The sequence below is a fragment of the Oryzias latipes genome (assembly GCF_053564925.1).
Source record: "Oryzias latipes strain Hd-rR chromosome 1 unlocalized genomic scaffold, Olatipes_Hd-rR_3.1 chr1_Y".
Lineage (NCBI taxonomy): Eukaryota > Metazoa > Chordata > Actinopteri > Beloniformes > Adrianichthyidae > Oryzias > Oryzias latipes.
Genome location: NW_027616335.1, coordinates 10563950 through 10578784, shown reverse-complemented (window position 1 = coordinate 10578784; position 14835 = coordinate 10563950). Strand labels below are relative to the sequence as shown.

Here is a 14835-nt window from a genome sequence, read left to right as displayed (position 1 = left end):
TGCTTCACATCTACAGATGTTATCATTAGTCATGTCTGTCAAATGGAGATGAGGACAAAAGAGGAACAGGAGGAAATCTTCTGCATTCATTACATCAGTCTTTTTAATCTTTCCGTGTTTATGCAGTGAAGTTCAACAGTGCAAGGCAAACCATATCCCTGTAAAACACTAAAGGGAGTTAACAGAGAGAGAAACTACATGTGGTGGGAGCATTAAGTCGGGGCACTGGATGCTTGCCCAACCAGTAAACAGATCTGCAGGAAAAACTTGGGGGGGGGGAGGAGAAAATGGTGGAAAATGCACAAAAACAACCACTTCTATCAAAACCATTAACCCTGAGCGAAGGGTTTAACGATGAAAAGTAATGGGCAAACTTTTTGGGGGAGGGGTTGTGGGATTGAGCGCATGTCTGTGTGAATGAGACTGAAAGACAGAGGGGAAATGAGGCTGGATCATAGAGATTTATTACATGGCCGTGGCATCCTAATTAGCATAAAGACTGGACTGGCCCACTCAAGCAGAGAATTAAAAACCTTAATTGTGCTGTCAGCCTTGCTCTCTCTTTCTCATTGTTGACTCTACTTCATTCCACTTTCAATCGCCTCCTTACGCTCCTCTCGTCCATTGGCTTTTGGCTTATAAAGTAGTCTACGCCTGTGCTGTTTTAATTGTTGGTGATAAATGAAAAGAGGGGAGTTTGTAATTGTCTCAGAGATGGGAAAATGGATGGATATCGTCTGCAGGAATGAGATGTAGAGTGGAGCCCCCTTGCAAGAATAGTGGAAAGTCGGTTAAATGGTTGAAAGGATAAACATTTGTCAACCACACCTGAAAAATTAATCCCCGACAACTTTTCCTTTTCTTCTCAAGCCAAAAAATGTTGGGATGTGAAACCCGAACAAATACTGCATTAATCTGCATGTGATTGTGGTTGCATTTAGTATATTTTACATAAGCTCTTTGATGGACTGGTGAACTGTCCATGGTGTACCCTGCTTTTGCTCTGAAGTAGCTGGATAGACTCCAGCAACCCCAACAAACAATCCTCCACAAGAAGATTGATGGATCGATATTTTACATAACTTCAGTTAACTCAGATGGATGCAGTGACAGTTTTGAGTCCACTGTTCCATAAATTGAATGATTATCAGTGAGGGTATTCATGTATCTGTTGTTTTTACAACATACTTGAAATAAATCAACTCAAATAACTTACTTGGTGCATGGGAAATCTTGCGTATTTGTGTTTTGAATTATTATATTGTATCACTGATTTCAACAAATTACTTATAGAATTTAACAAAGTTGAAATATTTTAAGGTCACTTCCATCACTTTAGACTTTAATTTTCATTTCAAACCATTTCAGGGTGGTATACAGTTACATCCACCCAGTCCAGTATTAAAAACAGCACTCAGCAGCCTTTAACTCTGAGATTTTGTCTTTGTTTGTGTTAACCCTTGTGCTATTTTAGATGACCCCACCCTTCCATCGACGTGTTCTTCCTACCATGACAAAGGTGGATTAAGGTGGAAAGATTTCATGTAATCCATGGACACCAGTGAAGATCACAAATCATTGAAGAAAAACGGTGCAGCACACTGTCTTGTGGGGTCTAGATGACCCAACTCCCACTGTTAAAGTGCCTAGGATAGCACAAGGGTTAATATGGATGCCAATCATCTTTTTGGATTGGAGCATTCCTAGTGTTGTGATGGAACATCAAAAATCACTTAATATCAATTAAAAAAAAAAGGTTTTCAGCAGGGTTGCGGCTCTCTCCTCATAACAAGAAGGCCCTGGTTCGAGTCCCAGCGGGGACCTTTCTGTGTGGAGTTTCCATGCTCTCTCTGTGCATGTGTGGGTTTTCTCCAGGCACTCCATCTTCCTCCCACCGTCCAAAAACCTGCTACAGAATGTTAATTGGTTACTCTAAATTGTCTCTAGTTGTGAGTGAGTATGTCCCCTGCGACAGACTGGAAACCTGTTCAGGGTGTACCCTGGCTTCACTCAACAGTAGCTGGGACAGGCTCTGGGAGATATGGTGGGTTAAGAAAATGGATGAATGAATGAATGAATGAATGAATGAATGAATGAATGAATGAATGAATGAATGAATGAATGAATGAATGAATGGATGGACGGAAGTTTTTAGCAGGAGAAAGCCAAATGTGATTATGGTACAAACAAACCTTTGTCCCCAAGAGCCTTGTGCTCTGGTTGTTCAGTGTCTAGTTGTTCAGTAAAGTTGCAGAAGGATACTCGCCAATATACAGCTTAAGATTGCCTGTGAGAGAAATAATTATTTTGCAAGAGGGATAAGCTAAGTGGCTATTAGATTTTGTTTCAGCATTTCATCCAATAGTTTGTGTTAGCAATCACAGGAACAAAAAAGCACACAGCTTCATATTTCTGATGAGTTCACAGGTTGATTTCTAGCAGTTTTCCATGAATGTGTCTTGCTACAATGTCCTTAAAGTCCCTTTTTTACATTGATCCCAAATCACATTTTAACAATAGTGCTTGTATCTGCAGAGAGTTTTTATGTTTATGTGAAGATCATCATTGGAGAAGAGACTTGGACAGTTAAAGTCTCACTCTAATCATCTTTTGATCTATTGTAAAAGCATTTCTAGTGTAATTATGATCATGTTGTTTTTCGGCAAAGTAAAAAACCTGTCATTTTCTAGGACATAGTTTCTGCAGAGCAGGACGAATTCATAAGAAATTCACGTCCATAATCCATCTGTTTACACTCTCTCCTGCTAGCTTACATCCCCTCACAACCCTAAAATAACAAATAATAAACAAAATGGCAGGCAGTATTGGAGCTATCCACCCGTGCATTTTTGAGTCATATGGCAGCTCAGATGAGAAAAACCAAGACATAAATAGATCTAGTCTTCATCAGAATGGAGCAGAGCAGGAAGCTCGATCTAGTAGTTTCTATGTTACAGCTATAAGCTTTTTTCAATGGCATTTTCTAGTCTGCTGCTGATTCACTGATTTAAAAAAAGGAAATACTCAAAAATGCAATTTTTGTCTTACCGTAATTTTTCTTGTAAATTTCATTCGTCCTGAAAAAATTAACATGTTAAAAACACACAAAAAAGCCATTTTCATCTGAATGGGTCTTTAAAAGTGGGACTGTGGAACAGAATAAACATGACGAGAGAGAGTGGAGGAACAGACAGAACAACGGTAAAAGGTCCTGCTTGTGTGTCTCGGCTGTCAAAGCCAACAGCAGCAAACGAGGTTAGAAGTGAGAGGGAGGCCGGCCCTTCTCACACTGCGTCTCCTCCAACACTGACAGCTCGTACAAATAGTAACCCCTTCCAAAATGCACTGTTTGAAACTTTGTGTTTTACCTTCATGTTTTGTCTTTTCAACCCCTTCTTTTTTGTGTGCGTTTCTGCTCTTATTCTCCATCTCCTGTTTTTTCCCGTCTGTGTTCCACACTCACTTTGCCTCAGTTTTGTCTTTGTTTTTTTTCCTCCCTTCTTCCTCTCTTCTCATCTCTTTCTCTAATTGGTCTCCGCTAGGTTAGCTTAGACAGGCCTATTCATCATAGCACTATCCTAAGAGACAAACCCTCTAGGAGCAAAGTGCAAATAGACAGAGTCAGACCTGAGGGCGATGGAGTCTACAGCTTGTCAACCCACTTCTCTCTTTTCTTTTTACGTGTTTTCTCTTCTTCCCTCCCTCCTCTGTCCTTTCAGTGCAGATGTCAGTTTTGCAAAGGGAAAAGAGGGTGAGGGTGGGGAAGGAGAAGGAGGGAATGTAGATGCATTAGTTAGGCTATTAGTTCTACAAGCTGATTCCATGCCTGTCAAAGGTCCAACATTTTTCTGAGCTCATGCACGCACAGACGCTCGTCGTGTCTGACATTTTTAAGTTGCAGCGTCTGTTTTTAAAGAGCTGTGAGTGGCAAGGAAGAAGAAAAAAATTCAAAGTTCCTTCTCATTTTTTGTGTCCAAATGATAAGTAAAGACCAGAAATGATCACCCTGTCAAGGCTTACACATTTTTACATATCTGGGATTTCAGTGTGTGAGGACATGAACAGAGCTAGAAAGGGCAACGAGGAGCATGTAGGCATTCATTGTGAGGTGTCCAAATGTCTTCTGTGATAAGGTCAAAGCAGAATTTTTATGCCTTTTGTGTGTCAGTTTCTCTTCATTTGATGAGCCAGAAGTTTGACCAAGAAACGGCATCAATTAACAAGAGGACAAAACAATGATTCAGGCTATCTATAAAAGTCTGAACAATAATGTCAATTTGCGTTTCTGTTTCATTATTTAATAAAATTCAAGAATTGGTGTATCTAAAAGGTCATCCTCTTTAAATAACCACTCCAGTAAAAATTGTGTTATGTGTGTTTTTGATATGATGCTGTAGCATTTTTCTCATGTTGGAGTCATATATAATGAAAATTAAGATTGAAATTGCATTTCTGAGGATTTCTTTTAATTCAAGTTGTTGCACATCAGAGGAGAGATGTAGAAATACCATTGGAAAAAGTTTCTAGATGCATGCAGGTCTTTGTTTTCCTCGTCTGAACTAGCATCTGGCTCAAAACTGTTCGACTAGATAGCTCCAGTATTGCTCACCATTTTTGTTGCATTGGTAATGGGATGTTGGGGGTGTGAAGGGCTGTAGGCTTATGGCAAAAGTGAACACAGAGGAATGATGGGAAATGGGAGCGGCTTGCTCTGCACCAACGGTCTGCCCACAACTTGGAGTTAAATTTCTTAGTGAACTCTGCAGAAACCATATCCTAGAAAAATGACAGATTTTTTTTATTTTACTCACAAAGGGCGTAATAATTTAAAAGACCACTGAGAACACTTTTAAAGGAGATCATAAGATGATCAGAGTGGGACTATAAAGTTGAGATGATTCTATTTTGATGCCCAGTTTAGTTACAGTGGTAGACTTGACACTTAATATTAGGAGGGGTTAAAGTGTAAATGGTTCCTTGGTTCCAGAGCGTCAATGTGACTGCAGATAAGTGCTCCCTCTGGGGATGAATGAAATGTGGAGAAAAATCCTCTCACATTTTTGGTGTGTGACGACCAGTGAGAGTCAAAATGTTGGTAATTCCAAGTAAAGTGAAAAAGACCGTAATGTAGTGGCTCTTCTGACCTTCTCACATTGCTTGTTTGTTTTTTTTTACTCTAGACCTTTATACTTTGTTGCAATCAGATTCACTGCCTACTTTCACCACCTAAAACCAAATTCTAAATGGAAGTCCTGAAAAGAGTTGAACATCCCGAGGATGTGGGCAGCGAAAATCCCCCTGAAGAAATCAGCACTGGCAGCGTAAGAACAGAAAACACCTGCATAGCTTCAAACGTCCAAATAAGAAGATTTGAAGATGACTAAAGAACAGACAAATGCATGAAAACCAAATATGAACCGTAGCAGAAAATCGCTCAGTATATTACATGAATTTACACAGTGTGTAAGTGTTTGCTGCTCATTTGTGAAAACAGGACTAATACTCTTTGAGATGAACAGGACAGAGTGGAAAGAAAGCACAGAGCTAGAGATGCAAACGCATCAGAGGTCATGAATATGCAGCACGTGTGTCTGCTCACCGCTGCACTTCCCTTTACGCTTTCTGTTTTGTCAGATTCTCTCCTCTTCTTGTTTGAATCCCCTGCTCTTTCATTCCTCGTACATCTTCAGCACCCCCCCCCTCTCTCTCTCTGGCATGAAGTCCTCTTTACTAATCATCTGAGGCCCAATTATACTCAGTTGGCCCCACAACTCTTCTCTACAGGGGCTCTGGAGGGCCAAAATATACAGACTCTGACTGACGTTAATTTGCATGACTTCTTGGCCTCCATAAGCACCGCTGTTGTCTGTCTTCTGCCTTTGTATAGAAAGTCAGAGGAGGAGGAACGTGAAATAGAGAAGATGGGAGGAACAGTGTCAGAGCTTGGTTGTATTATGTAATGTGAAGGGAAAAGAGGAGAGTAAAACGTGCAGACGGCTCAGTGCTGCTTTTGACAAAACTAACCCTCATCTGGCAAACTGTTTGAACATCAGTTCTATGAAAGTTACATCACTGACATTGTGTGTTAGTCTGGAAATAACAACATTTAAATAAAGAAATATCTGCTGTGTTTTTTGGATACCCCCCAGACCTATTTGGCTTTTGATTTTAGACAAACACCTTGTCCTTGGTAGAAATTCTGAAATATGTGAAAAGTAGAAGGTTTAAGCAGAAATTTTTATCTGCAGCTTCTGCTGATCCCAGCAAACATAAAGCCTAGTCAGCGCTTATTTGGTCAACAAAAGTGACTAACTTTAGATGCTACTAGAGTCGTTCAACTTGAGGGACAATACACACACACACCAAACCTGAAGAATTTTGGCTTAAACAACTTCTTTGGATTCTTTTTGACCTTTCAGCTGCTCCTTTTTGCAGGTGAATCCAGAGAATTTTCCATAAATCGGGTGTTTAATTTGGCATCAGCTTCACATTGGAAACCCTTCCTGACACAATCATTTGTATTTACTGACTTGGGACCAGCATGTGAAATCCGTGGAGCATACCTCCTACTGGTAGCATTTATAAGTTTTATGGATTGACTGTGGAGACCATTTGATATCATATCAGCAGCCTGAATCATTAATATAAGGCAGGATGGATCCATGCTTTCATGTTGTTGATGCTAAATTCTGACCCTAACATCTGAATGTCCCAGCAAAAATAGGGACTCATTGGACCATACGTTTTGCCAATCCTCTATTGTCCAATTTTGGTGAGCCTGTGTAAATTGTAGCCTCAGTTTCCTTTTCTTAGCTAACAGGAGCGGCACCTGTTGTGGTCTTCTGCTGCTGTAGTCCATCTGCTTCAAGGTTGGACATGTTGTGCATTTAGAGATGCTCTTCTGCAGACCTCAGCTGTAACCAGTAGTTATTTAAGTTACTATTGCCTTTCTATCACCTGGAACCAGTCTGGACATTCTCCTCAGACCTCTGGCATCAACAAGGCCTTTTGCCCACACTGTAAAACCTAGAGATAGTTGTGGGTGAAAATCCCAGTAGATCAGCAGTTTCTGAAATCCTCAGACCAGCCAGTCTGGCACCAACAACTACGCCTCATTCAAACTCACTTAAATCACCTTTGTTCTCCATACTGATGCTCAGTTTGAACTGGAGCAGATCGCCTTGACCAGATCTACATGCCTAAATGCATTGTGCTGTCATCATGTGATTGGCTGATTAGAAATTTGCATTAATGAGTAGTTGGACCAAGAGAATCTGGCTGCAGACATAAATGTACAGAGACAGAAGTCCTTTGCCGGAACCGGAAGTCCCCTCATATCGCTCGAAAAACTTTATTTTAACTGGCAACTCTAACAGTTATAGTTTTTCCTGTTTCAAGTTTTAATTAAAGATTTTTCTACAGTTCAGAACACTTTAGAATTAGGGCAAGTTGTATTCTTTCTGCTTCCATTCGATGATGTAAGGTGCCATGTTGTCTGCAGCCAGGTCCCTCTTAGCTAGACAGGTGTGCCTAAGAAAGGGGCCAGTGAGTGTTTGATACAGCAGGACTGCACCAGGCTTATTTTTCTAGTGGCCTTGTTACTTGTTTAGTCCACAGCAGCCCTGCTCAATTGCTCCTTTCGATGAAAGGAGAAAAAAATGGATTCTGACGTTAAACTCTGATTCTGGATCTTCCCTGCAAGTGACTTCAGTTTTATTGGCAACACGACATTTGGTCATTGTTTCTTTTCATATAGAGGTTTTTCTAGGGTCTTGGTGGGTTGTTTTTTTATTGGCAAGGAACCAAAACAAGGTCACATTAACACATACATACACACAGTTGTTGCTCTGTGTTCTGGAGTACTGGGCAGCCACCCAATCTGCGACAGCCTGGCCCATGTCTCAAGCTGGGTATGAGCTGTTTTCAGTGTGTGTGGCGTGTTGTTGCCATGTCGTGGCTTGTGTCCTATTATCACCCCCTCCTTCTTTCCTCCTCACACACACAAACACACTCACACACAACTCTGCCCCTTCGTGGACTCGGCCAGCAGCCAAGACTGCAACACTGGGGCACTCCATTCACTCAGATTGCTGAGGTGAGGAATGGGAGGCAGTGGGACAACATGTTTGTCCTGAGGATGGGAGTAGAGCTGAGAAGTGACACTTCAGGCACAAACAACCAGCACCTCTGTTGTCAACAACATGCAGTCCATGCTGAAAGGCGCATTTAGAGGCATTCACAAAGCAGAAAAACAAGTATTTCCTTCAAAAAATGTTTACAGTAAAACTTAATAACTCAGACAACACCTTTCACTTCCAAAAAATTATGTTTATTCTGAGGGACCAATAAAATTATGGCAAATATTTACAAATAATTACTTCTCAGTTTCACATTACAGATACATAAATGGAATAATTCACCAACAACAGTCACTCATGTGGACATATGGACAGGTACACGGACCGAGTTTGAAAGGATGCATCAAGCAAACTGCAATTTAATATTTAACACTGAACTCAAAGCCAGGAAATTAAAAACAAATTACAATATCAACAACAGAAATATAAAAAAATAATATTATAAAATTAACAAATTTATTCCAGTTTTCTGAACAAAACCAATTTAAAGTCTGGAAAAAATAAGAAAGAAATTAAGTGATATGATATCTTTGGCAAATTCGCACTGCAGTAAAATACATTCAGATAGTAAGACAACACACAACACACAAAGAGAAAAAACACCAAGTTTTGTTTGCAACTACTAGAAAATTGAATAAAAAACATACACATTTTCTTAAAGAAGCTTTTCTTTAGCCTTTTTTAATCTTCCCCTCCACAATACTTGAAGGCAAATCTTATCATCTTGTGTTTGTACCTGTAAGTCTTTTCTGCTATTTAATATGTTTTTGTACAAGAATATTTCAAACAGGCGTCACAGGCTTTGGTGAGTGTTACAGATATGTTTTCTTTAGTTGTGATTGGGTTTTGCATTTTGACGTAAAGAAGTGGAATCATTAAAACCGTGTTTATCGTGTGAAACTGTTCTTGTGTTATGTTATTTTTCTTTCATTGAGTTTGTCTTTTTTTCTTTTCATTTGTTAATTTTTTTATCGAAACATCACAGATATAAATATTTTTCCAACACCCCAGATAGGAAGCCATGGACACAAAAAAACTCCAGATTGTTACACGAAAGGCCACAGTAAGGTGAAAAATCATGTATCTATTTTTTTTCTTCCTTTCTATTTTGATTGAAACATCTGCTTAGAGAAAGCACAGTCGATCCTTGTAGGCTGTATCAGTCGTGAATATTACTCCTGCTCCAAAGTTGTGTAATATTAAGATGTACAAAAAACTGCAGACTTCAGTGTGAGATCAGTCCAGAACCTAGTTATTTCTGCTAGCATGAAACAGATTGTGCCACTAATTGCTGTCAAGATATGACGCTGAATTCCCCTCTGGTTTAGGAAGGCAGTAGCCATCTTCATAGATACATATTGAGATACAGTCAGGCAGTGTTCACTTGGTGGGAAAATCCTAATAATAACTCAAAGATTTACATTTGTGTGAGCATCCCATTTGTCTTAGAGTTAGGATGAAGATTCTGGATGCAAGTTGGGTCTCATGAATTGTAAACTGCGGGGAAAAAAATGTTTGTTTAAATTGAAACAGATTTTTCAATGAAACCCACCAGATGAAAATGGTTTTTTAAAAGTTTTGTGGAATTTTTCTCATGAGGGATGAAGAAAATTTAGACTAAAATTGCTTTTCTGAGTATTCCATTATTCAAATAGCTATGAATCGGTAGCAGATGAAAGAAACGCTGTTGGAAAAGCTAGTAAGTGTAATGTAGAAGTTACTACGGCAAGCCACAAGCTCCCTTCTTCACTCCATTCTGATCCATCCACTCATAGATGATTATGTAGGCCTACGTCTTTGTTTTCAAAATTTGAGCTGGCATCTGGTTCAAAACTGTACGTCTGGATAGCTTCAGTGTTTCTCGCCATTTTGTTGCACAGCTAATGTTAGGTTTGGGTTGTTTGGGGCTGTAAGCTAGCGGAAGAGGACGTAAAAAGATGGTTGTTGGGAAGGGGGCGGGCTTACCAACAGTCAGAGGTGAATTTCTAATTAACTACTGCCGCTCTGCAGAAAACATGTCCTAGAAAATCACAGCTTTTGACATTTTGGCTAACAAAAAGTCCACTGGGAACGCTTTCAAAATAGATCAAAAGATGATTGGAGTGCAACTTTAAACACTGATTTAGAGAAACCTGAATTTTGATATGGATTCTCAGTTCAAATACTGATGCTTGCTGCAGTCCTGACTTTGAAATGACCTTGGCACAAAAAAATAAACCACCTTCCTTCCAGAATTTCTAACAGGACAGTGGGCATCACGTCTGAATAGTCACAGAGAAAAGTAAGAGAAGAAGAGGATTAACATTTCTGTCAGAAGAAAGAGGAAGGACTTTCTTGGGAAGGTCACGAGCCTGAAGTCAACACAAGAGTTTTAATATTCCTAATCCTGGTGATGCTCAGTCCTGCAGGAGCGTAATAGAGAGGCGGCAGTGCACGAGATATGATGAGATTAGGGCTGAGGGAGGGGGGTTTGAAAAGACTGGATGAGCTTCTGATGGCACAGCAGGTTTGGGCTCCCCTGGGGAAGGCAGGGGCATAAGAGGAGGGGCAATCACCACTTTGCAAAGGACAAAGGGAGGCAGCAAGTGTGTCTTTACTAATATTTATGTGTGTGTGTGTTTGGCCTCTGCTCGCTAGGCTTTCTACTGTACCACCCACAAGACAAGATCCCCCAACATGCCTGCAGTCAATGTCACAGCTGCCAATTGAAACAACTGCTGGCCAGTGAGAATCCATTCTCTCTGCAAGTGAACCAGTCAGGTCAAAGCAATGGCAAAGCAAGCTGTGCTTCACTGGGAGATGCATAATTACACACAGCATTGGAATGTACTTAAACTACGGGCATTGTCTTTGTGTGACATTTTTGCTTTTTTGAAAGTGCATACAGGAGATCTGGCTGCAACCTCAAAAAGACACTGCTTTAAATAAACACCATGGTTGCTTGGCTTTTGATAGGGAAAGAAAAGTGGTGGTTCTTTTTTTCAGACTGATTAACTAATGCAATGACTGACCACTTGGCTCTTTCCCATTATACTTGGTTTTTCCAGTGGTTGTTCCATATTCACCCAATTGGTCATATTTACCCCTTATGAAGGATTGTGCATGAAAATCTCCAAGAATTTGGACATTATCGTCTCAGATGCATCTTTAAATAGAAGTAATTTTTTTTTAAAGTAGGTTTTTGGCCAAATAGCTCTCAAAATGTTGGATCTTTCTTATGCCAATGTACTGAACTCAACTTTCTCTCATCAGTCATCCTGTAAAAGATTATGTTTTGATGCCCAATCCTTAAATTCAGATGCAGTAAATTTAGCTTATACTGTCTTTCATGAGTCTTTTTAGGATGTTTAATGGTGGCAAACTGCTAAAAGTTGCTGTAAATTTCAGGGGACATAGATCTGATTGCAGACTAACCTGCAACTGGCTTCTGTACTTTTGTAGTAAAAACCTAAACCAGGAGTAAAACTGGATATTTTGACTACTTGATGATTCAAAATTGAGAAAAATCCAGAAAATTTTACCTTTGAGTCGCACTAAATTGTCGTGGCATGACGGCTATGTTAACTCACAGAAAGAATTAGGCTTGTATTTTGGTGCATTTTTTCATCAAGTGTCAAATTTCTGTTTCAATTTTGCCAGTTTAGATTGAAATGTTGTGAAAAGTCCCTCACAAGAATTTCAATTTTTTTTAAAAACAAAAACTAAACAGAGCACAGTTTAAGATGATTTTCAGATTCCCACCAGGAGTTAATAGTTATTTTCAATTATTTGGGTTCATTTGAGGTGAACCTTTTTAATGTACTTTTTTGTTTAAATACTGCATTGAAAAGCACAGTTTTCCAACTGAAAGGGATAATACACACACACACACAAATTTGAGAGAGGAATGAAAAGGTTACATTTTATGGGGCTTTGTTGCAGAAGGGCTTTGTCAGCTAAGTCAAAGCTGAGAAAAGATAAAGAAATCTGAGATAAAACATAATCCACATCAATCCAAATTTCATTTCTTTAAAAATAGTGAATCCGTTTTAAGTCACGTCATCAGAGCTATGGTGCAACAGTCGATGCATCGTGGAAACAATCGTTGACCTACAAGCGTGTGCTAAGCAGGGTGGATGATTGAGTTTTACAAAAGGAATAATAGGGAGGAATCTTGTTTTAGTGACTCTCGGTCGGTTGGGGTTGACATATAAAACTAAAGGCACTGTCCTTGTTTTCCGCTGGTGTGGTTCAGGTTCAATAATGCCTTAGAAGGATAGAAGTAAGGAAAAGTCTCCTGCTGAGGTGGACACAAGCAGCTCAACAGGTGGGCAGTCACAAGAATCTTCTTTTTAGTTGTGTACAATTTTAGAGTCTACAAATGATAAAACTCCATGACTATCAAAAAAACAAAACAAATACAGTAAAATTAACTTTTGTTTGGTGTCTATATAATACTTTATGTCTCATGCTGCAGATTTGGTGCGTTGAATCCAGTTCTCTTTTTGTAGGTAAAACTACAAGCAATGAAAATTAAGTTAGAAAGTCAACAGTTATTGATGAAAACACCACATAGTTTTAGTCTTTTTATGATCAGAAAAAACCCTCCACATCTGCGATTAACATAATTGAAATTCTATCAAAATTGTGACCTCTTCCCTCTTTCACCGATAGGCAGAATTAAAACAGGAAGCTACAAGATAAGAAAGACGATACCCTATCACAAGATCAACGTTGTGCGACCTCTGACATCTGAGAAGAGCAACACACTGATTCCAGATCAGCACTTCAGGGCAAATCTGTTCTCTGAACATGATGGGTAAGGCCTCGACCCTGGTGTCAAGCATTGTCACAGCGCAGAACGTATGGAGACAAAAAAAACAAGAGAAATGTTCACATGCTTTTTTTTCCCCCCACAAAAAACTGTGGTTTAAAGGAATCAAACGGTTCCAAACAGCATCAGGACAAACACTCAAAGGCGAGGGAAAGAACTAAAGAACGTGGTCACACTGAACTAAGTTATAAACGGCACCTTTGAGATGATGATTGAGAATCTTTGTGCTTTTGTCAGCCGATCCACTTGGGGGGGCCATCTTTGGGGAGTTTCAGGAGAGACAGGAAGACGGACCGTTTTGCTTCCTGTTTTTTTTTTGTATTTTCTTTCTAAATAGGAGGCCATAAAATGGCATCTTATTAAGTGGCACCTATGTCAAACCATAAACAGGAAAATGGCAATCTGATCACATTTCAAACAAACAAAAAGATCTTCTCATACTGAAAGTTTTTCTGATGATCTGCATCATCAGATCATCACTATTCTAGCACAACAGATCGACACTAATATAAATCATCACAGGCATTCACTCTCATCGCAGAGCAGAAAAGATTTTTAATATATTACTCTTTCTCCTCCGTCATAAATAGCTCTTGATCATGACTGCGCCTTCCTGGCTATGGGGAGGTAGGACAGCACCTTCCTGTACAGCAAGTTTGGTTTGATGTGAACAAAAATTTTATAAAATTCAAGAGCAGATGTGAAAGATTAATTTTAAAAAAATCTTTTTGTTTTCTAGAGGAATAAGAACTGGTTTGGCCTCAGCTGCTGTTGGCTTAGCCCCAACCCTATCAGCAATTATCTAATAACACTTCAACAGTCATGAGGCCAATCCAGTTTTGGATTTTGAGACACCTGGGAAAAGTTTCCCAATAATTATCTTAGCCTAGTAAAGGCTTTGAAGGACAAAATAGAGAATTAGCAAAAATTAATTTGGTCTTCACATAGGAAAATACCCAAGTGGTCAATCTGATTTACATGTAACTCATATTGAACAGCAACTCAATTAATTTGATGTTCACATTTTCATATTTTGATATTATTTTTCTTTAAAAAGTGTTTTTGGCGATAAAACACAAACATTGTAAAGCAAATTAAGGAAAGTCCCTTAAAAAAATGGTCTTTTCTGTGTTAGGATTTTGAAAGAAATGTGCAGCAAGTAGAGATTTTGTTTGCAAGAATTGGATTGTCATTTTCTTACTGAAGCATGGATTTAAAATAAACTATGTAAAGTTGTTAAAATACTGTCCGAAAAAAAAGAAGAGATTTTGTTCTGGTCAGCTTGACAATGTCCCTAGCACAAAATCACATTTTACCCAAATCCAAACACTTAGTCTTTATAAATGGGCTACAGGTTGTCTTGATAAGACTTTCTGACACAGTAAGTCCCATATTCTTATGGTCAATTGAACCCCGACAGTATTGTGCTGCAGCAAAGAAGTGTTGTTTTGTTTAAGAGTCAAAATCACAGCTATCAAAGACTCAAAATCCTGTCTTGGTCTGTGCAAACGTGAGTTTTTACGGAACAGTGCTGGTGCTATCCATCCCTCCCTCCATTTTTCCTCTAATGCTCCTTCTTCTCCCCTCTTTGCAGGATGTGGGGGGTGTCAGTGGCGATCGTAAGCGGAGGCTGTTGCCGTGGCAGCAGGGCCTGCTCCCCGTGATGTTGCACTGTAATAGTATGGTGATCCTGAAAGAAAACAAAAGTACATGTACTCTTACTTATATACTACGTTCAACAGACTGTAACAGAAGTAAGGAAGTATCTAAAATCTGTAACATTTTATTTTGGGGGCAGTGTTAATGTGTTTTAACCCTCTGGTTGTGTTGGTGTCCTGCGCCTCACTTTCAAAATTGCGGGGCCTGTGTTGACTGATCATAAAT

General features: G+C 39.4%; 1 protein-coding gene across 9 annotated transcripts in view; it reads right to left on the bottom strand.

Annotated features, from left to right (window-relative positions):
- Window positions 1–9057: 9057 nt before the first annotated feature.
- LOC101169910 (paired box protein Pax-5) overlaps window positions 9058–14835 on the bottom strand; it is a 56672-nt gene continuing 50894 nt past the window's right edge. For 5 of the 9 annotated variants that reach the window (XM_023956470.2, XM_023956476.2, XM_023956477.2 and 2 more), the window contains one exon: window positions 9058–14641. In XM_023956470.2, coding sequence (XP_023812238.1) covers window positions 14559–14641 — 83 coding nt within the window. In that variant the 3' untranslated portion in view covers window positions 9058–14558. The remainder of the gene's footprint in view (window positions 14642–14835) is intronic. The other 4 variants (XM_078943960.1, XM_078943963.1, XM_078943962.1 and 1 more) reach the window with 1 other exon arrangement.